This window comes from Sturnus vulgaris, chromosome 20 (genome assembly GCF_052056855.1).
Source record: "Sturnus vulgaris isolate bStuVul1 chromosome 20, bStuVul1.hap1, whole genome shotgun sequence".
NCBI classification, from domain to species: domain Eukaryota; kingdom Metazoa; phylum Chordata; class Aves; order Passeriformes; family Sturnidae; genus Sturnus; species Sturnus vulgaris.
The window spans coordinates 6,221,596-6,243,528 of NC_142262.1; the positions used below are offsets into that span (position 1 = coordinate 6,221,596).

Consider the following 21,933-nt stretch of genomic DNA (forward strand, 5'->3'; position numbering starts at 1 on the left):
AAGCTTGGAGCATCCCTCCACCCATAAGTAGGAGCAGCGCTGGGACCGACTGCAGCCTTCAAGGAGTGGGCGATGGTATGGGATGGATGTTCCCTTAGAGGCCACCCGGGATGTGCCTCGGAGCGGGAACAGCTGGGAGCGTCCCGCCGATCTCCGGCCACCGTCGGGGCTGTCTCCGAGACGGCAGCAGAGCCGATGCACAGTGGGTAGAGTACAACAAGGATTGGGAATGCCGCGGTGGGCTCGGGTGGCCCCAGGAAGAGGCGGAGGTGGCTGCGGGGGGTGATCCAGCCCCAGGGAGGAGCGGTCGGACCCCAGCGGAGAGCGATCCGTTCCCGCTGCGGGCACCTCGGCCCGGCGAGGGCGCCGCGCCCAGCCCGCCCCACCGGGGCGACAAGACATTTGCATACCCACCCACCCTAATTTGCATAACCCAATTTAATATTTGCATAGACACGCCCCGTTGTGTTCCTTATTTGGCGGGCACAATCCCATCCCGCTCTCCCATTGGCGGCCGCTGGCGCCCGGCCCCGCCCCCCTATATAAGGCGTGCGGCGGGCTGGTTGCCGCGCAGTGCGCTGAGGGCGGCTGGCGGGACGGACCGGCTGCTGCTCCCGCCGACTCCCCCGCCATGAGCAGCGGCGCGGGCCCCGCCGCCCGTCTGTGCCGCCTGGAGCGCGGCCCGGACGGGTACGGCTTCCACCTGCACGGCGAGAAGGGCAAGCCGGGCCAGTTCATCCGGCTAGTAGAGGCGGGATCGCCGGCCGAGCGGTCGGGGCTGCGCGCTGGGGACCGGCTGCTGGAGGTGAATGGCGAGAACGTGGAGCGGGAGAGCCATCAGCAGGTGGTGGAGCGGATCCGCGCCGCCGCCGGTACCGTCAGCCTCCTCGTCGTAGACTCGACGGCCGAGGATCAGCTGCCGAAGCGGGACGGGGCGAATGCTGAGCCGCCGGTGGTCAGAGAGCAGGCGGCCCCGGTGCCGGCGGAGCCCCCGGCGCGGGAGCCCAGCGGTGGCGAACAGCGGGTAAATGAGCGACCGGGGCATTGGGGCACGGAAGTTTTCGGTGCACAGGGTGTTGTCCGAGGAGGAGGGATCACCACTGGCCGCGGTCGTCGCCTTCCAGGCGAGCAGGAGCCGCGGCCGCCGCGTCTGCCATGGGCGTCGTGTGTGGTTTCGGTCTCGATTGTTTCTTTTTTTTGCTTTGCTTTAAACGCGGCTCCCCAAAAGCCCCGGGTCCTGCCGCGCCTGACTGCTTTGCCTTTTTTATTTTAAATTATTTTCTTCTCCTTAATGGTCCCATCTCCCAGCCGTGTCAGTGGCACACCGGGCTGGTTGGACCCATAACTGAACCCGGTGGGTCCCGGAGCTCTTCGGCCCGTCCTTGTGCTAACACGGGGTGAGAAACGCAACAGGGCGAGCTTTAACGTGCAGCTGAGCCCAGGACTGGGCTGAGAGCAGCTGGCACTAACCCACTCCAAAATACAACAAAAAACCCGTGGCAGAGGGTGTTTTTTGTGGCTGAGACTGCAGGTATTGGTGGTAGTCACTCCTGCTTTGAGTGTGTTCAGTGCCTATTTTGGAGTGGGGATAGCAGAGCCCTTCCCGGGCTGGGGGCTCGATCATGGCACTCAGTTCCCACAGACACTTCCCCTAACTCAGGAATGTCGACCTTAAGCACGCGTGGAAGCGAGCAGTTGCACAAACAAAGTGATGTAGAAAGGTGAGGAATTGAGAAACAGCTGACCTTTCATGCCCCAAGTGGTTCCTAAGAGACGCTCTGGGAGATAATAATGCTTTTTATTTACCCAGCAAAGCCGTGTTTGTTGTTACAACAGACACGTGGATGGCTCCCTGGGCAGCAGCCTCTTGGTGTCCCCAGTGTAAAGAACCTTCTGGGGAAATCTTTTGATTCTCAGAGAGGTTGGTGCAGTGGAGCCTTCTGAGTGTTGATGCTGAGCTCCAGGACGACCGTGGTGTCTCACTCAGCTGCTGTCACATATGGTTTTGCTGAGGATTAGGTGGTTTTGAGCTGTGTCTTCTGTTGGACTTAAGCCTTGTGCTTATTCCCCTGGTTGGGCTGATCTACTGCAGGCACAGATCTCATCCCTGCCTAGGTAAAACATCACTCCAGCACCTCCTTGATGGGCTTATTTGGGTGGGAACAGCCATGCTCTATCCCTGTGCTGACTCTCTTGCTCACTGTCCCCTGTACCATCCCACGTCCCTCGCGTGTGGCCCCGTGCTGGGCTCTGGTGCTGCCCCATGCAGGGACAACGTGCCTGCTCTCCCATATGTCACAGTGCCAGTGCTCCCTCAGGGCTGGTGAGACTGTCTGTGCTCTGCTTTCTGCTGCCAGACCTCTCCGTGAGCTGGGAAAAATAAAAGGAATGTTGTTAATGCAGCTCAGGTGAGTCCCCTGCCAGGCTTGGGAGCTGAGAATGTGCAGTTCCCGAAGAGGATGGAGCCCTCTCGTGCCGTGGGACTGCTGCCTGCTCACTGTGTTGGCTGGAGTGATGGAAAGAACTTAGGAAGCTGGAGATGCCCCACAAGATTTTGTGAGACAGTCCTAGCCGGAGATATTCGTGGGCTTTGGGGGACAGTCTTGGCTGAAGATTCCCAGAGTCTTTGGGAAGCAAGCTGGGGGCACAGCTCATGCACAGTTAGTACTGGCGGTTTCTCTGCTAGTGGTTTCTCTCCTTACTAGAGCAGGAAGTGGGCGACATGGGGTGACATTGCCACAAGGCCCCAGACGGTTTCTCAACAGGTAGCAGCAGGAAATCTTGCGGTTGGGGGGCAGGGCCCAGTGGAAAAGGCGAGTGGATTTAGAGACATCGCCCAGCCAGGCACCCACCGAGCAAGGTGGGAATATGCTGGGCAGGATGCCGAGCCAAGCCGGAGCAGGCAGAAAGGGATTTCTTTCCAGTGAGGCAGGAACACACTGGTGGCCTGCTCCTGGCCACTGGCAGGCAACTGGTGCTGGCTGCTCCATCCCCCCACAGCCCCATCCCATCATTGTGGATTGGTGGGATTCCCTGAGATCACAGGAGAAGTGGGAGATTTGCACGTCAGAGTCCTGTTTGCTTTGTTGGGTTGGACTTGCCTTTATTTGTTTAACAAGCCTGGAGATGCTCAAGAGCTGGGAGAACTGCTTTTGGTGAGCAATGTTTAGTTAGCGTCTGCCACCTTCCAGCAGAATCCATTCTCTCTCCATGTGCTGGGTCCCGCATGACTGGGACTGTCAGGGGCCTCGGACACCTCCACAGATCCCTGAGGCAGTTTTGGGAGACTCGCCGTAGGCTCCTTTTTCATTCCTATCAAGCCTTGAGTGTGCAAATCCCCCTGATGCTGTGATGGAGGTTTTGAGCCTCCCCGGGGAGCTGACCCATGCACCCTTGTCTGTGGTGCTGAGCCAGCACGGTGACAGTTTCACACACCTCAGTTCAGCCCCATTTCCTGGGGCCCTGTGCTATGGGGGTGTCCCCCACGTTTGTTTCTGGAGGCTTCAGCTGCTCGGGAGTGTCTTGAGAAAGTTTCATGCAAACCACACAGTGTTCCCAGGACAGCATCACCGTGGCCTGATACCAGGGCAAGGCATTTGCTCCCAGCCCTGGCTTCCCTCTTGCAAATTCAGTGTTAAATTAGAGCTCTCCCTGCCAGCAAGGCTTCTTGTAAAACCTGGGAGAGCCTCCCAGGGCTGGGTTTCAGAGTGTAACAGGGAGCAGTTCCCCCGGCGCTGGGAGTGTTGCACTGGGGTAGCTGGTGTTTAATTAGGAAATGAATTAAATTTCCTCTCAAGGCAGCTGCATGAAAAGCAGCTCCAGTCAAACAGGACGTGACAGGGATGCTGCAAGGAGGCTGCTTTGCATCCCCTTTGTATGAAGCCCGAATGTGTGCGCCAGATTTTGGGACCCGTGTGAATTTGCTGGCCCAGGCATCCTCAGAGCTGTTGTGTTCCTCTTTGAGTAAGTGGGAATGTTGCTGCCGCCAGCAGGCTTGATGCTGCTTGTAGGGCTGCAGGGAATTTCCTGGGACTTGAGGCTTCAAAAGCTGTTCTGAAATTACTGTTGGGGGGCTGGGAAATGGGGAGCGAGTCCTGACATACTGTGCAGCTGGGGTCCCCACAATCCTGGGATTGCTGGTCCTGCCAGGTGGCTGAAGGCACTGTGGAGGGAGAAGCATCTGGGTGAGCCCCAAATCCTGTTTCAGGGTTGGAACAGCAGTGCAATGCTGCAAAAGTCCTCATCCCAAGCGGGCATCTCTGCACACAGAGGCTTCTCTGGGTGCCTTCCCTGGGTGTAGAGGAGAGGGTGGCATGGGATGCCTGTGCAGGGGGCTGATTGCAGCTTCCCCCGCTGCCCTCCCTGACTGAGGTTGTAATTGCTGTAATTGCCGGCTAATCCCAGCGTCCCAGCGCGGTGGGAGAGCTGCTGGCCTTGCAGGACAGGATGCAGCGGCTTAGAGAAATTAGGGGCATTTCCGCCTCCCAGGTCCATAGCCACGGGTCTTCTCACATCCCGAATGTTGGCCCCAAACCTTCTTGCCTCACGTTGCCCGGTCCAAAGGGGACTTTGGGGCTGGAAGGATGCTCTGTCATGGGGGTGCTCAGCCCGTGGATGGGCAGGATACGGCTGCTGGAGGATCAGATGCGTTTGTTTTCCTCTCTGGGAGGCAGAATGGTGGCTGCTCGCAGGGTTTCTGTGGTTTGGGCTGGCACTGGCAGCCTCGCTGGGCTGGAGGAGCTGCTGGGGGGATGCTGGGGGGCCGGGTCAAGGCTTGGCCAGGCTGCCCTCGCACCGAGTGCTGCTGCCTTGGCCAGCTGCCTTTGTAGGATCAGTGCCTCCCTCGCTGCCGTGACCTGTCTCTGTGTCCTGAGACATCTGTCCACCCATCCCCCCCAAAAAATTCATGGCACCAGCATCTCAGGGAGCCCAGGCTGCCAGGGCTTTGTTGGCATGGGTGGGAGCGAAGCCCTCCCTCCTCCTCCTCGCCCGGGAGCGCTGCCAGCACCACTTGCTGGGTGCTCCCTCTGGCTTTGTCCTGAGCTATCGGCGTGGAGCAGCCCCATAGCGCTGCCAAGGGCACCGGCAGCGTGGGTGCTGCAGAGCCTGAACCCCTTGCTCAGGGTCGAGCCAGGGCAGGGATCTGGGGAGGTGCTGCCTTTCTCTAGGCTCCAGCAGCTCCTGCCTTTTGTCCTTATTTTTGGGTATCGTCTATCCCCACATTGCTTGGGATTTCTGCCTGGTGGAGGATGCTGTCACACCCTGTGAACCTGGGCATGGGAGGGTGGAAGGGGCGAAGTCGAGGGGGTCACAATCCTCCAGCAGCCAGGGAATCCACAGCTGGGCTATTGCACTGGGCGTGGAGAGCGAGTCCTGCATGCCAGTGCTGAGGCATCTCGGGGTCACCTTCACTGCTGGCAGATGTGCTGGGTGCTGCCTGCACCTCCCTTCCCAGGGTGTTGTCAAGTGGTGCTGAGGTGGCCAGCCTTGACCATGAAGGAAGGCGTTGTGCAAGAGGATGGGACTTTATCAGGGCTTTATCAGAGCTTTATCTCTTTATCTCAGTGCTGTGCTTAGCAATTTTAAGTGCATCACCCTGGCTGCTGTGGGACCCTGTGCCACATCAGTGTGTCAGATATGGGCTGTCAGCACCCTCGGACCCAGGCTGTCCCTGCAGTGGGCAAAGGTATTTCGTGGAAGATGCAAAAGTGCTGTGCAGGCGTGCACCTGATGCAGGTGTGGGAGGGCAAATTCCTACAGTGCCTGTCCTCAGTGATACTGTGGGTACCAACAGAGGAAAAATGATCTGGGATGAAAGATTGAATACTAGCCCCCTTGGTGAGAAATATTCCAGCAGTTTGAGTGAGGCTTGACTGCTGGGAGAGCCCAACCAAAGCCCAGGTTCTGGTGGTCAAGGTGGGATCAAATAATTTTATATATAAATTGTAAAAGTGATATTGGGTGCTAGGGTCAGAGCAGTTCTGACAGTGCCACATGCAGATGTCTGGTTCTGTCACCTGGTTCCTCTGATGCTTCCTGGACATCCCACTCCCTGCTAGGTGAGCAAAGGCAGTTCCTGTGTGCCAGGCTCCTGGGGATGCCCCTGCTTCTTCCTGCTGCTCACCATGTGGGGAGCTTAGAGGGCACCAAGTGGGCCAAGTGAGTGGCTGTGGCTGCCCCAGCGGGGTTCCCTGGCTCCAGGTACTAGTGGATCCACAGGTCAGGGTGAAACCACGTGCAGATGAGCAGGGTGTTGCCTCCTGGAGAGGTGAACATCCCAGTCGCACTGTCCCCATCGGAGCTGGTTTCTGTTTTGCAATCCTGGAAGTTCATGCTGGGGCATGGAGGTGCCTCAGCATTCCAGCTGTTCCAGCTGGGTTCCAGCTGCCTGCCTGAGCCCTGTGTACCCCTTCCCTGCTGACAGTTGGCTGTGGGGTGCTCTGGGGTGGGGATCTCCCTGAACCTGTGGCTAGGTTTGCCAGGGAGAGGGAGTACACTGGCAAGGGAGTGATGGACGGGACCTGTGCCAGCACCTGAAATCTCTCCAGTAGCCAAAGCTTCCCAAGTGGGATGGGGTGGAGTGGGGCTGCTTCCCAGCAGCCTGGGCTGTGTTTCCTCCTCCACCTTCATGGCAGTTGCAATCTTGATCCCGAAAGGAAGAGCGTGGTCTGAGAACGTACACATAATAACATGTTTCTTCACTGTTTCACTGCAATTAGTGTGCCCTGCACCTAATTAATTAATTAGAGCCCCGCATCATAGGGTGTTTGGCACCCTGCATCCCATCTTGAGGTGTCAGTGCCCACAGGTGGCCAGCCAAGGATGGTGTCCCTGCCACTCCAGCAGCTCTCTGGGGTTCCTGGTGCTGTCCCTCGGTGTTGGGGGGTCCAGAAGCAGTTCACCCACAGATTGTTCCCATTGCAGGAGGAGCTGAGACCTCGGCTGTGCCACATGAAGAAGGGCCCTGATGGCTATGGCTTCAACCTGCACAGTGACAAGAGCCGCCCAGGGCAGTACGTGCGCGCCGTCGACCCCGGCTCGCCGGCTGAGGCAGCAGGGCTGGCACCCCAGGACCGCATCATCGAGGTGTGCTGGGCTGAGGGGAGGTCTCAGGGGTCCCTCCCTCACATCCTGGTGCCTGGGAGACAGCTGCCCTTGGCCAGGAAGGTGCACAGTGTCCCTGGTGCCGGCAGTGACTCACCCCAACCTGCACCAGCCTGCCCGTCCCCACCCAGGGGTGCAGCACTGTGGAGCGCTGGGACTGAGCAGTAATTAGTTGTCTGGGGGTTAATTAGCAATAGCACTGTCCCCTGTCCCCAGGATGCCCCTGGGGTGGGGCAGGCTGGGGACAAGGTGCACAGTGGTCACAAGTCCTGCTGTCAGGTGTGACCGGGTTGGGGATGAGCTCAGGTTTGTGCCAGCTCAGGTGGGATGATGATCCACGAGAGCAAGGACCAACTGAGCCCCAGCCCTGCTGCTCACCAGGGTGTGGGGCTGCTGCCTCTTCTGGGGTGACGCTTTTGTGGTTTCTGGAGACCATGGCATGGCACGAGGGTTTTGTGCCAGCCCTGAGTCCATGTGCCGCTGGGAGTTCCCTGCCAGCTTTGCCCATTCGATCCTATACCAGTCACTCAGAGGAAAATCTGCTTTTAATGAGGTTTTTCTGGCTTCATTGGTAATCCCTGTGAGGCCACGAATGCCTGTGGCTATGAGGTGGCTGTGCTGGGATTGTGACTGATACCAAGGCTGGTACCTGACCCCTCCATGGTGCTTCTGAGGGATGGATGTTCCCCAGCTTCAGTGGTGATGTGGTTGCCTGCAGGTGAATGGCGTGTGCATGGAAGGCAAGCAGCACAGTGACGTGGTAGCAGCCATCAAGGCAAGTGGTGACGAGACCAGGCTGCTGGTGGTGGACGTCCTCACGGATGAGTTCTTCAAGAAGTGCAAGGTGGTCCCTTCAGAGAAGCACCTGACAGGTGGGCTGGGGACTGTGCTGCTGGGAGGGGCTTGTGCCACGTCTGCTGCCTCTGTGTCACCCTCTCACCAAAGATAAGGGTGCTGAGCCCTGGAAGGTGGTCTTATCACCCTGGGGCCAAGCAGTCACCTGGCTTTGGCATTTCCCTGCCTGGCCGAGGGCCCAGTGCCAGGCTGGTGGGGCTGACGTGGGCAGATTTATGGCCCTGGGTTGCACTTTGGCAGGGTTTATGGCTCGGGGAGCAAACAGGCATCAGCTGCCCTTTGGTCTTCTCTTTGGCCCTTTCCCTGCTGTCACAGTGGTCCCCAGGACGATGGGGAGGGGCTTCACATCATGGCTGCCATCATGGGGATATGTCTGGCAGGATTTCCCTGTGCCACAGGGCTGGGTGCAAAATTCAAGACCTGGCCAGACCCTGGGCAGTGTTACATGAGCATTGGCCATGTACAGCCTTGGCTTGCCCTGCACTGGCAAGGGGACAAAGCAAACACATCCTCACCCGGTGCCCGTGTCCTTATCCCACAGGTCCCTTGCCAGAACCAGTTGCCAACGGTGATATAGGGAAGGTAAGAGCCTCGTCTTGATTTTAATTCTATCTGTTTACATCTCCAGTCAGGGACCCTCCTGTTCATGTCCCCTCTGCCCATGGGTGGGTGATGCCACCAGACACTGCAGTGGTCTCAGGCTGCCACACAAGAGCTGGTGCCACTGGGAAGGGCGATGCTTGTGGTGCTGAGTGTCATGGAGGTGGCTGTTTTCCTTCTCTCTTTTGCTCTCTGATGCTCCAGGGCTGGGAGCCCTCATGCTGCAGTAGGGAAGTGTAGCACCCAGCCCTGCAGCCACTCTCCTCCTCCTGCTCCTGCTAAAGCCAGGGCAGTCAGGCCGGGGTTTAATCCTTTCCCACTCCGGATGGGCAGTGCTAGAGGTATTTATGTGCCTGGAGCTTGCAGGGGATTAGGGTGGGGAGGGCGGATTTCATTGTACCCTGGGTGGGACTTGCAACTCAGCAGGCTGTTCTGAAGCCCCAGGGCTGGAGCTCACACTCTCTCCCTGCTCCCTTCAGGAAAATGGAGGAGAGCCACGGTCCAACTCGGTGTCTGAGAGCCCATCCAGCCCCACACCGCTGGCTGTGTCCCCCAACTCCAGCGAGACCCACAGCGAGGTAGGGCTGAGAATACTGGGGGAAGGCTGGAAAGCGGGATCTGGGCTGCACCCCCACCATGGGGCTGTGCAGGGGACACACAGTGGGGCTGACACCACCTCTCGTCCCCAGCCTCACACACAGGAGGGTGACAAACGCCATTCAGCATCCGGCTCCCTCCTGGACCTCGACATCCCGCTGGCCGTGGCCAAGGAGCGGGCGCACCAGAAGCGCACCAGCAAGAGGGCACCCCAGATGGACTGGAGCAAGAAAAATGAACTGTTCAGCAACCTGTGAAGGCCCTAAGGCAGGGTGAGGGTCTTCTAGCTTCCCCCAGCCCCATACCCACCTCTCCTGCACTCCTCCTGCCGTGAGCAGATGAGGGGCTGCTCCCTACCACCCTGACCCAAGTGCTGGGGTTTGGTGGCCAGTGAGCATCCCTGCAGAGGGGTTCTGGGCTGGGGGTGCTGAGGGTGTCCCCTCCCAAAAGCTCATCCCCAGGGTGTTCTTCCAGTCCTGCCTTGAAGCCCTGCACACCCTGGTAGGCACAAGCAGGGGTTTGGGAGGGATCAAGGATTTGAGGTGGCCTGATGCCCAACACTCCTGGTCCCCATTGTTCCCTGGTTTTTTCCCCACCCCAAACCCCATCTCCATTTGAGATCCCCCCCTAAATTACCCTTTAACTGCAAAACCTGAGGCTTTTAGTGTCTTCTACCAAACCCCACCTGGCCAGCCACTGACTACAGCCAGGTGTCTGACCCTGGCCTGGCAAGCTCCGTCCACAGTGACCCTGTCCCTTTGCCTCTTCAGCTGCAAGGAGGGCTATGGGAGCCCGGCACTGGGGAGTGCCCAGCACCCTGTCCTGGGGCAATTTTGGGAGAGGAGAGGGTGTCTGGAGCCAGCACAGCAAGCAATAATAGTCTCCTTTGCTCCTGCACACTTCCGGAGACAGCCAATCAGGGTTTGAATCCAACACTGTTTAATTTAAAAGCTTCTCATAGACTTTTTTTTTTCCTGAAATAAGCATTTTTCCAATCACATCTTTATTTTTTTTTACCTGTGTTTTGTGAAAATTCTTCCTGTGGATGTTTTGTTTCCATGTGCTGTAATCAGGTGTTGTTGTACTGTTGAGCTCAAGAAAAATTCTGTTTACTGGAATAAACCTTTCTGACTTCACAAGTCTGGTTTAAAGCTAAATCCTTCCAGAACAAGAGGCGATGCAGAGGCCTTGCAGGGGCCTGGGGGAAAGGCAGGTAACTGGGGGACACTGGGCCTGGTTTGGGTACCCCTCAGCACCTGAGGGGACAGGTTGAGGGGGCTGGGGAGGCACTGGCTGGTCCCAGTGGGGTTAATGCCTTGTGGTGATTAATGGGCTTTAATCCCCAGGGGAGTGCTGGGGGAGGGGGAAAGGGAGGAGAGGAGGGGGAGGGTGAGGGGGGTGATGCAGAGCTCTGATCTGCATCTGCTGGCCAGGCTGGAGGGCAGCAGCTCTGTTGTGGGCAGCCCAAATGTGCCCCCAGCCCCTATGGAGGTTTTTAGGATGAGCCTGGGTTGAGGGAAGGAAGGGGGGATTGGTGAGGAGAGGGATGCTTGTCCCTCTCAATGAATGGATGTAGCCCTGGGTGGCTCAGTGGGGCCAGACTGGTGGCACAGGGCAGGGCTGTGCCTGGCCTCTGGTATCTTCACTTCCTCCCTTAATGCACACTCTTGTTTTGTGCTCCAAATCTGCAAAGCAGCTCTTCCACCTGAGTACACGAATGGTCACAGATCTTTGCACCTCAAATGACACCCAGGTGACAAAGTGCCACCAGATTTCTGGGGGATGTGCTGGATGTCACCTCCTCCTGGAAGCTGGGGGAGCCCATTCCAACCTGTCTCCTTCTCCCAAGACGTGTCCTCTGAGAGAAGGTGAGCCCCCATTCCCTGTTTCCCCATCCTCATCCCGTTGGGGCAGCAGGACACCTCTGCCTGGGATGGATGCCACAGGGTGGGGAAGGACAGGACTGGGGGCACCCTGTGGGTCCCAGCAGCATCTTTGGCCTCTTGGCCTGGTCAGAGCAGCTGGGCACTGGTTCCCTGTGGGAAACCTGTTTGAGCCCTGCTGAGACTCTTCTCCCCAGCCTTTGGGGCGGGCTGAGCTCCAGGACAGACCCAACTTTGTTTTGGGTTGCCAGGAAAAGGCTGTTCCCAGCCGCCTGTGGAGCCGGGGCAGCGCCGGCGTTGCCGGGGACCGGGGATGCCAAGCAGGGCCCTCGCTGGCTCCAGAGCAACCAGCTGGGCATGGGGAGCTGACAGGACATCACCCTGCCCCTTCCCCCTGGCAGCAGAGGTTAAAATAAATTGTTTTTCTCACCTTGGTTCGGTTTTAGGGGAGAAAATCCCAGCCCAGCTACATCTCGCCTGCTGGTTTGGCCTTGCTGCTCTGGCACAGGGATGAGACACTTCACAGAAGGAGCACCAGAGCCAGCAGCTCACCCAGCAGGTTCTGTAAATCTTGTTCTGGAGGACAGAATCCATTTCTGCCTGCAGCAGGTGACGAGGAGCAGGAGGATTAGTAGCCCTTGTCATGGTAATCCCAACGGGAAGTAGAGCTGCTCTTCACTTTATTACCACACAAAGCTTTCACTACAACTAAATCTACACTAAATACTTGTTTAAAATGCCAAGATACACTGTTCCCAACCTTGGCTTTAATATTAGTCACAGGAGTCATGTATTTAAATTAGCTAAAATTGGAAAGCTAAAGCCCCCAGGCCCTAAAAATACAGGCACAGCAACACTAAAAATTCCACAGACTGCCAATCTCCAAAACATCCCAGGGCAAATCTGAAAGTTATTACCTGATCCTCCATCACTGAAACAGATAATTTGTGGTCTAGGATTAGCCATTGCAGCTGCTGTTACAGTAAGAAAACACACAGGAGCAACAGTTATCCTTCTTACCTTCTGTCCTCTCCTCTTAGCAGCTTCCCTGCTGTGGACAGCCTGTGTAGGGCAGGACAGGTCAGGCTGAGTAACTACACAGGCAAGTTTGTACAGTGAGAGTCAGGCAAGTGCCTCTTTTTCATCCATGGATCTCAGATCTACTGCAGAAGATGCTGGATAACTCCTGCCCTAAATATATCTGCCCCTCAGTAAGAGGTATTTCCCCCATCTTTATCTTAGTGGAGAGCAGCAAATGAAGCCTCCAGGCTCAGAAGAGTAAGTCCTGAGCTGGTGGAAGAAGGGAGCTATCCCCTTTCAGCATGCTCTCCTTGCTTTCATCAAAGTAGCCAAGGAAAATGAAGTGCAACATCACTGCTGGCCTTAGGCTTTGAGATCTGAAGCACAGCCCTGAAGCTGAAGGGAGTTTGTCTTAGAAGCCTCCTGCAGCTCTCAGGCCCCTCGTCGTGCTGGGGCTCAGCTCTAGTCTTGATTAGCCAGTATCAACAATTTCCATCATATTAACTTGCCCTTTGTGCTCACCCACATCTGGGCTTCTCCCTGCCAGGAGCCAGCAGTGCCCCCCTGCAACCTACCAGGACCCAGGAAACTGGCTTTAAAGAGTGTCTGCTGTCCTTTACAACTTCTAAACCATTCCTCGAGCTGCCAAAGAGACCAGTTGAACCCCATGTAGTGCTCAGGCTCCTCAGATCTTTGTGATTTTTTTTTTATTCAAGAGTAAAAAAGACTGAGCTGCCAGTATATGAAACCTCCTCACTGATGAATCCTGATTTAAGAACGGTGAGAGAAGTTTCTGCTTGTCCTGGAATCAACTGCTGGCGATTTTAGGCTCTGTTGGAACAGCATATCAAAATGAGAGTCATTCCTAGCCAAACCTGTGAGTTAGCATCTGATCCCCAGGTCCAAGTTTCAAGCAGTAATCCTGGCTGGCAGAGCAAAGTGCTAAGTTGACAAGATGACAAAGCAGCTGAAGGAGACAGATGAAAAGTTCCAGTGTTGGCTCACGGGTGTCCTCCACACCCAGACCTTGAAACAAGGTCCAACTTCTCCCTGGAAGCCCAGCTGGTGTCTGGAGGTGTCTGTCAGCTGTCCAGCGCCCCAGCTGGCTGCTTCAGCTCAGCGTAGCTCTTCTCCTCCACGTGGTTTGTCTGCTCCAGGAGCCACCGTCTCTCCTGGTCACTGACATCCAGCCTCAGCGTCACCTCCTGGAAAATGCTGTTCACAGCAACCTGTAGCACACAGAGAGAAAGCAGCTCGGCCTCAGCCACAGGGCAAACAAATGCTGCTCACATTCTCTGGGGAGATGGGCTATTACTGTACCTCCTTAAAGTGAAGCTTTTTGAACATGCAGATACTGGCTTCGTTTTCCTGACCAATCTTAGCCTCAAACTTGGTGATCCCCAGGTTTTTCACTCCTGCAGGATAAATCAGAGAGAGAGACACTTCTATTATGTGCCACATCTATAAAAGCACAGGACTCCAGTTGTGGGGCAGATGCATCCCTTACTACCCTGCCCATATCACCAGGATTATGTGCCCCCAGATGCCAGCCCCACCACACTCCTGTTCCTGTGCACTGAGCCACCCTCACCATAGGCCATCATCAGCAGAGTTGCCTCCTTGCCAAACCCTCTACCACGGCAGCTGGGCTCTGAAAGAGACAGCACAGAGTCAGCATCCAGTTAGGGCAGACAAACCAGCCACACCAGACACTTCTGAGAAGAGGCTGTGACCTGGACACGCCATGGACTGATCAGCCATGGTAAAGCATGAGAATAAAAAGCTGATGCAGGAACATCAACATCTGTCTGCAGCACGCAGCCACAGTGACAGAGCCCCAAGCTATGAAGCAGAACTTGACCTGCAATCATGATTTCAATCTCGCCCAGAGTCGGGTCCTCAGTGTTGGTAAGGAAGAGATTCACATCCCCCACCATGGAGTTCTCCTCTGCCTGCCCAGGCCAGCGCCCTGAGTCCAGCACAATGAAGGTGCACTCTGAGGAAAAACAAGAATGTGGCAGCATCTTCAGAGTGTGCTGATAATTATTCATAAATTACCAAAGAATGAAATTAAAGGTGTAGAATGGACAGAGGAACAACAGTTTCCACATGTTAACAGCAAGGGTTAACAATTTGGCTTCCTACACCAGGTGTGTCTGTTCCCACACACAGAAATGAAAGAAATACTTGGGAAAATCCATTGTGAGGGTGACACAGACACCAAGACTAGAAAAAGCCTGTGGAAGAAGTGTGAAAACTTCCTCCCCATGTCTGAGGTCTCCTTGCCTTGTCTTACTCAGCAGCAAGTTGGGGCAAAGAATTGTTTGGTGCACAAGAAGCTGAGACTGAGTGATTCACCTGGTCCATGTTATTGCCACTCTGAGTAAGGTTTTTAATGCCACCTAAGACAAATGCTCCAGACTGAGGTCTTTGCCAGCTTCAGTATTTTCCAGCTCACTAAATTTCTACCAGGCTTTTATGGGCAGTGATTCATTACCTGTAGGAGAGTCAGGGAACCAATTGAATCAACACACCTCAACCAGGTGATCATAAAATCATTCAATTTATCAAGGAGAAATATAATCCCCTTCCATCTTATTGCAACGATCAGACCTGGGGAGTGTTAGCTGTGCAGGAGTGATGCTTAATGATTCTTAGCTCAGCACAAAATGCTGTGGGAAATTAATCATTACAGTCTCTGGAAAACTGCAACAAAAAAGGACACAAACAGCTCGAGGAAGTGGATATTCTCCACTTCCCTGAGTATATACCAGCTGTAATAAGAAAATCAGTTCAAGCTGCTGTTGTAGAAAGTCTCACATCCCCTCTGGTTTACGGGAACCCACTCCGGGGGCACTCCCAGCTCACTGTGGATCCTTCCCAGAATGAAAAGAACTTGCTCATCACTCCCACCCTCCCTCAGAAAGCATTGCAGATGCTCACTGTCGGCGTCATCCCGCCAGCTGTGCTGCATTTCGTACTCTTGCTCCAGGCTGAGGGGCTCCGAGGCTGTCAGTCTCTGCAGCTCCTCCGACTGCATCCACTCGTGGTACCTGGCAATGGACCCGGCCCCACATCACTGCCCCAGCTGAGCACCACAGCAGGATCCCTCTGCAAACACCAGCCCAGCTTTTGTGGCAACTTAAAATGTAAAATGTAAGGGACAAGTCTCTGTCCCTTATCTAACACAGACAGAATTTCCACAGATTTCTCTGTGGAAAGTGAGGAAGTTTGCCCGTCCTGTGGCTTTGTCTGGAGTGCCCAATGCAAACCTGATGTTTGTGAGTTCTGGTGCATTTCATCCCACAGCACCTCCTGGACACTGACTAAACACTAACGCTGTTATCTTTGTGCTGACTGACTTTACAAAACTGTTGGCATGCCTAATTTATCAAACATCCACCTGGCTTTACATGCTGAAGCTTTTCTCTTCCCCCATCACCAGGGAAAGGCCTCAATAAACAGAAGAGCTGCTGTGTTCACTCACAGCCAGGTATTCCCCGTGGCACAGGTGAAGTTCTCTGTCCCTGACAGCAGGGCTGGCACAGGGATGGTGCTGCCGGGCACAGAGGGCACCTCACTGACTGATTCACAGGGGAGTGGGCCCTGCACCGGCAGTCAGCTCCTTTCCTGACCCCAACACTGAGTTCAGGAGAGAAGTGGAAGCAGACCATGCAGGAGCGTGCAGGGAGGGCATGGGGCACGTACCGGGGCACGTGTGCAGCAGTGTAGGGCACCAGCGTCACCTTCTTCCCTCGCAGCACCGTGTCCTGGTTAATCTTCATGGCCTCTGCACTGAGGGAAAGACCCCACACCCCACTCCGTGTCTGCGGCGAGGTCAAGGGATGGGGCAGCGTGGCCTGGCGCCTTTCCGGAGCGAGAGGCGGCTCTCACTGTCCGGATCTCCCAGGCCGCACTAATACCCCCACATTAACAATCCCGAATCCCTGTTCCAACATCCCGACGGGTCACTCGGGGCTGAGGGGAAGATCCGGGACCGAGAACCGGGAATCGGTACGGAGGTCTGCCAGCCCTATCCCCTTCCACGCATGCGCACAGACCCCCGAGCCTCCCAGTCAAGAAATGTGTGACGTCATCGCTGTCCCCGTGACCCCGCCCCTTCCTCTCCGCGCTCACGCCCCGCCTCTCCACTGCCCCATTGCTCCTCCCTGGCCCAGTCGCGTGGGTGTCATCACCCTGTCCCCTCCCCACTTCTGCCTTCCTGGACACGCTCTTTCTCAGCACGGCCACGCCTCCGCTGGCCCCACCTCATTTACACTGCCAAGCCCCTTTCTAGGCCCGCCCATTCGTGCTCACGCCCCCTGTAGGCCCAGCCCCGTCCCCTCCCGCGCCCCGCCCCTCACTCTCACCCAATCGCGGTGGGTGCCTTCACCCTGTCCCCGCCCCTGCTCCGCCCCCCGCCTGCTCCTGCCCTCCTGGACACGCCCCTTTCCAGCACGGCCACGCCCCCCCTCTGGCCCCACCCCATTCTCCTGCTCCTTTCTGGCCCGCGCCCACTCGCGCTCCCGCCCCTTGTAGGCCCCGCCCCGTCCCCACCCGCGCCCCGCCCCTTACCCTCACCCAATCGCGGCCTGCGCCTTCACCCCTGCCCGCCCCGCGGGCCGGTCACGTGCGCGGAAGGCCCCGCTCTGGGGCAGCGCGTGCGCCGTGAGTGCTCCCGCGCGGCCGGGGGCGGGGCCGCCGGCAGGAGCCGCTGCCACTGCTGCCGGTGAGGGGCCGGGGGGTCCCGGCGGGCCCTGGGCGGGACGCGGCCCTCAGAGGAGATTTGCGGGCGGCCCTGTGTGGGGACAGCGTGGGATGATGGCCGGGGAGGGGCTCGACGGGCGGGTAGCGGCCTGGGGAGGGTCCTGGTGTGGGGCGGAATGTGCACCGGAGCGGCGGGACCCGGGCGTGGGGAGAAGGCCGCGGAGCTGTGGGGGGCTGCTGCGGTTGTAGGCGCTCTGTGTGGTGGGGGGAGTTACCCCGGAGAGGGCAGGAAGAGGGAGCAGCGTTCCATGCGTGGGACAAGCCCGGGGGGAGCCAGGCCGGGTAGGGCCGGGGGGCTCTGGTGCTCTCGGTGGGCCCTGGGGTCGGTTCCCCCCGCCTGAGGTGGGGCACGCTGTCCCGGAGTGTCCCTTGTCTTGCTCCTTGCTCCCGGTTTGCCAGGCTTGGCTTCAGAGTGTTGAGCTGAGGTTTGTTATAAAAGGTGGTGTTTGATCTCTTTTTCTGAGGCTGGTCCAGTTATGACCTCAGTGAGCTGTGCTGCCTGATTCTTTTCTGGCATTCAGCGTGGGTGTACAAGCTTATAACTCTGCTTTTTTGTGGAGCTTGTGCTGATGGCTTGTCCCAGCTGGTGTGGCTGAGTAGGAGCACATGTAGACATGTGAAGCCCTTAATTCAATTATGGGTAATCATTGACACTGAAACCTCCCAGAAGGCTTCAGTTCTCCCATACACTTATAGTTTTTTTTGATGGAATGTAAAGCTTCCCAAATGCTTCTACTTTGGAAACGTTCGTATGTGAAAAGCATCTAGGTGTGTCTTTAATAGGTCCAATATGTTCATTTGTCTACTTATTTCTGTACTTGAATTTAGGAAGAGAGACTTTAGGCTGGTTTTCTGATTTGCAGGAGGCACATGTTTGCCAGGAGTAGTAGCTACACGAGAAGCAGCAGTTTGAGATCATCCTCAAGGCAGTCATTTTTCCTCTTGAGGTTTTAGTTATCTGAAACAGCCCCTCTGGCTGTTTGGAGAAGATGAAGTTTGGTCATCACATGCTGTGAAAGGGCAGGGCATTTTGGTTGCTTTTTAAACCAGTTTAACAGGTATAAAAACTTCTCACCAAGTGGTGCTGGTGAGTGGGGTCTGTCTGAAGGGCAAGATCCTGCTGGAATCTGTTCAAATACCAGCAAACTGATGTGCCAAAGCTAACTTGTGAGTTCTTCCTTGTTCCAGCAAAGATAACACAGTGTTATGATGTTTCCCTAGGTTAAAGACGACAGAAGTTGAAAACACTCTCCCAAAAATACCCTCCTGGCTTTGCTCTGGGGCTCCCCTCCCTCTCCAGGATGGCAGGTGGCATCACTGATACCGGAGAGCTTTACTCTCCCTATGTAAGTTCCACTGCTTGGGGGTTTGGTCACAAGATTTTTTTCAAAATTGTCTTTCCTCAGCATTGTGTTTGCAAATCCTACTTCCTCATGGACATGACCTCAGCATTTCAGGAGATGATGGAGGTCAAAGGGTGGTTAAAGATGCTTAGTGTTTGTAGTTATGTGGAGTTTTTTTACATCACAGATCATTTTTCATAAAGGGATGATGTGTGCTTAAAGTATAGATCTAGAAGTGCTAAAAAGAGCTTCATGTCCCATACCAACTTTTCATCCTTCTGCCCACTTTCTTACATTTTGTTCATGTTTTCATCAACCCAAATTGTCATTGGCATAAACAGGGGGGACTGGAACATTGAAACTATACTACTTTCTTCCCTTTTGTTGCTTTATATAAACATTTTCCCCATAATTTCTCAAAGTTTACTTAGCTGCAGCTGTTGCAGTAATTTGTTTTATACCACTTCACTGAGAGTGAGTAATTAAGAGGTTTCTTCCCTGTAATGTGGTGTCCTGTGCAACTGCAGAGCCAATTACTGCTTTCCTAAATTACTGGAAATACCAGTTTTCATAGCCACAGGTCTTCACAACATGTCAGCTTTTAAAAACAGCACTTTGTAAACCCTTTTTTTTTTTTTAAGTGAACTCAATAAATTTAGAACTAGCCCTGAAATCTGTGTGTTGGATTTTAAATGCTTTAAAATTTTCATCTCCGTGTTAATGATTAAATGTAGGAGAAGTGGATATTAGGCTGCAGAAATAGGTCACAACTGAGAAAATGGAGAAGTAAGACAGTAACTGGGATGTTTAGGCCCTCAAGGATTAGTGTCACCTGCTCTCATGTTGTTATGCTGGTGCTGCATGAATTTCCTAGAATAATCTCAAGGGCTGAGACTCTCCCCTTTCCCTGAAGATGTCTAACCAGGCGGAACATTACAGGCACTGTTCTCATTTCTGCTTGACCAAAGGAAAATCATCGTTCTGGGATGTTCAGCAAAAGATGAATTTGCTGTGCTTATGCCAGTGAAGTGCTCTCAGTGTCACTGGGGAATAGTTCTCCTGATGCTAATTGCTCTATGCCCAGAAAAGTGTGTTCATACACAGCTCTTTACTGTCTTTCCTCTGGAGGGACTCTGACCTATATTAAAAAATAAAATAAAACACTAAAGCACAACAACTTTGGCAGTTTTTGATCTTGAATTGAGCTAAATTCATAGCCTGGAGGGTTCTGTCCAAGTGCAGTTCTCTTTTGTCTCTGGACATTGAAAAAGCTCATTGCTAGAGAACATAAAATCCTTTCCCTTCAGAAACTAAAATCCCTTCTTCAGAATATGCTCAGCTTCTAACTGGTAAAATGACAGGAAAGCTTTGAATTAGATTTCTCTTTGGATGTTTCCTGCTTGACTGAGAATAAAAGGTCCTGAAAGGTACACAGTCATAACTACTTGTGTTCAGGTCAGAAAAAAAGGAGACCCCCAACCCACAGCACAGACATTCTGGTAGAAGGCAGTGATTTGAAAACAAACAAGAGTCTCATGTACTTTATAACTCCACAAGCTAGAGAGAAAAAAATAATTTGAAATAATTAGAAAAATGGAGGGGAATATAATTTTCTCCAAAAATGTGCTGATACCCACACTGCTCTCTTTGGATTTCAGTCCCCTCCTCCAGTTCTTTCTCACATGGACTTGTTCCCACCATGCTGAGAGATTGCCCCCTCCATTTAAGTCAGAGTGTGTGTGAGGTGTTCTGGATGATTCCTGGCACGCTCTGATGCTGGCTCATGTGGCTGATTGCAGGTTGGCCTGGTGTACATGTTCAACCTCATCGTTGGAACAGGAGCCCTGACCATGCCCAAGGCCTTTGCCACAGCAGGGTGGCTCGTCAGCCTCATCCTCCTGATGTTCCTGGGATTTATGAGGTAGGATGTGCGTGTCTTTAGGGGACTGGGAGGCTCAGCTGGGTGAGGACAGTGTAAAGACTTTTGCTGTTTTCTTGTGTGCTCTCTCCCTCTGCTCCTTGAGTGTTGGTTTCTGCAGTGGTGTCGCCTGTGGACCTGATTTGGAGGGATGCACTTCCTGAGTCTCTGGTACATCCCATTTCCTGACTGGTGGGAAGGACTTTTCCTCCAGTCCAGAGTCTTCTAGAACCTTAATCCCAGCTACCTTTTTGACATTGTCCTCACTGTGGATGCATTCCATGCTTTCCTCTGTCACAGATAAGTTCCCCAAACACCGCCCAGGTCACAGGTGGTACAGGGTCAAATCTTTGCTTTGTTGCTTTGTGATTTGCTGAAGTGTAAACTTTCTCTTGGCTTCTGGCAATGCTCTCACAGCTGCAAGAGTGTCAGGAACACAAATTCCTGTATAGCCAGGTCTGTCTTAGCTCTTCTAGACCTTTGCTGCACAAGACCTTAGAGATGGCCTCCTATTTGTCACGCTGGTTCACTGGAGCAGCAGGTGGAGCTGAAGGCTGTGGATACAGCACTGATTTCTAAGGCGTTACTGCTACAATTGCCATCTTCTGGTGGGCTGGGAAACCCTGCTTGCTTCTTGCTTGGTTTTAAAATAAGATAAACCAAAATTCCCTCCTGCCGTTTCTACAAATGGACTTTTGAAGTGCTAGACTTTTCAGTAACCAGCCCTGCCAGCCTAAATGTGCCTTTGGTTTGGAGGCAGAGCTTTTGGGATCTTCTGTGCTGCAGTGCAGGGAGACTGTATGGTCAAATGCTTGTGAGTGCCCCATCTCAGAGCTGCGTGCTGCAAAGGCTTGGTAAAATGATGTCTGTGGGGCTACCAGTAACTGGGAGCCTTAGAAGCAATTTCTTTTAGCTACATTAGTTTAAAAGCATAAATTCAATATATGGAATTCAGCAGCAGCAGGCAATCCTTCAAGGTCAGCAGGAGAGCACAAACCTCTTAAATCAGTGTACCAGAACTGCACTGGATTGGAAGCTGAGAAGACACAGCTCAAAGTGCTACATGTCTTGGAAGCTCTTGCTTTTGTTCTGATACTTGTGACTTCCTCATGCCCACTGGGCACCTTTGGTGCAGGAAAAGTCTGGGAGGAAATTGCTACACAGGCCTCAGCACTTCCTTTTATTCTTGCAGAACTGGTCTCTTATTTGAGCTTGATAGGCGAGTCAGTGAGAAACCCTTTAAAGCATTAAATAAGATTGATTTGAGGGGGTTTTAAAATTTATTGATTAACATTATAGGACTGGTTTTAGCTGAGATAATGATATTCCTTCCATCAGTGGCTCTCTCTGTCTCCCTGGACAGCTTTTTCACTGGCCTCCAGTATTGGCCTGCATGTGTGATGTGCTCCTTGTTCTTGTATTGCTGTTTTGCTTCTGATGCAATGTGTAAGATTCTTTAAGTGATCAGAGTACCTTTGCCATGAACTTCAGAATAAAACTCATTTTATCCTAGGTTCTAAAAAGAGGAAGGAAATTTGCTTTCTAGCAAAGGTCAAAGTTCTCTTGCTACTTTCAACCACAGGAGCACCAGGAATGTGCCTTCCAAATATATAAAGTGTCTTATTGTGTCTGAAGTTGTGTTATATTTTACTGCATATTGTGGTCTGCTTGAACACCTGAATCTCAAGAGCAGAAGGGAGCAATAAACTGAGATGAAACACTATCAAAACAGTGTGTGGGGAGCTGGCAAAAGGATTGTTTTGGCTTGTTTGTTCGCTCCTACAAACAGATGGGAATTATTCTCCATCTCTCTTCAGTGACAGTTCTTGACTATTACTGATGATAC

The 21,933-nt window shown here is 54.0% G+C and overlaps 3 protein-coding genes across 4 annotated transcripts in view; 2 read left to right on the forward strand and 1 right to left on the reverse strand.

The window, feature by feature from the left end:
• Positions 1-576: 576 nt before the first annotated feature.
• On the forward strand, positions 577-10,295 carry NHERF1 (NHERF family PDZ scaffold protein 1). The gene is made up of 6 exons (XM_014878175.2): positions 577-1,024; positions 6,925-7,086; positions 7,823-7,976; positions 8,501-8,541; positions 9,039-9,137; positions 9,249-10,295. Exons 1-6 carry the CDS (start codon positions 632-634, stop codon positions 9,411-9,413), a joined length of 1,014 nt encoding a protein of 337 aa, XP_014733661.1. The 5' UTR covers positions 577-631; the 3' UTR covers positions 9,414-10,295.
• A 2,454-nt stretch (positions 10,296-12,749) lies between these two features.
• NAT9 (N-acetyltransferase 9) lies at positions 12,750-16,176 on the reverse strand. Its single transcript, XM_014878178.2, has 6 exons — positions 15,768-16,176; positions 15,003-15,112; positions 13,921-14,055; positions 13,651-13,710; positions 13,380-13,474; positions 12,750-13,288 (listed from the first exon to the last, which is right to left on the reverse strand). Exons 1-6 carry the CDS (start codon positions 15,842-15,844, stop codon positions 13,142-13,144), a joined length of 624 nt encoding a protein of 207 aa, XP_014733664.1. The 5' UTR covers positions 15,845-16,176; the 3' UTR covers positions 12,750-13,141.
• A 539-nt stretch (positions 16,177-16,715) lies between these two features.
• SLC38A12 (solute carrier family 38 member 12) overlaps positions 16,716-21,933 on the forward strand; it is a 43,432-nt gene continuing 38,214 nt past the window's right edge. The window contains exons 1-3 of one of the 2 annotated variants that reach the window (XM_014878173.2): positions 16,716-16,788; positions 18,048-18,172; positions 19,969-20,090. In XM_014878173.2, the coding sequence (XP_014733659.1) occupies positions 18,128-18,172; positions 19,969-20,090 (167 nt within the window). In that variant the 5' untranslated portion in view covers positions 16,716-16,788; positions 18,048-18,127. The remainder of the gene's footprint in view (positions 16,789-18,047; positions 18,173-19,968; positions 20,091-21,933) is intronic. The other variant, XM_014878174.2, reaches the window with a different exon arrangement.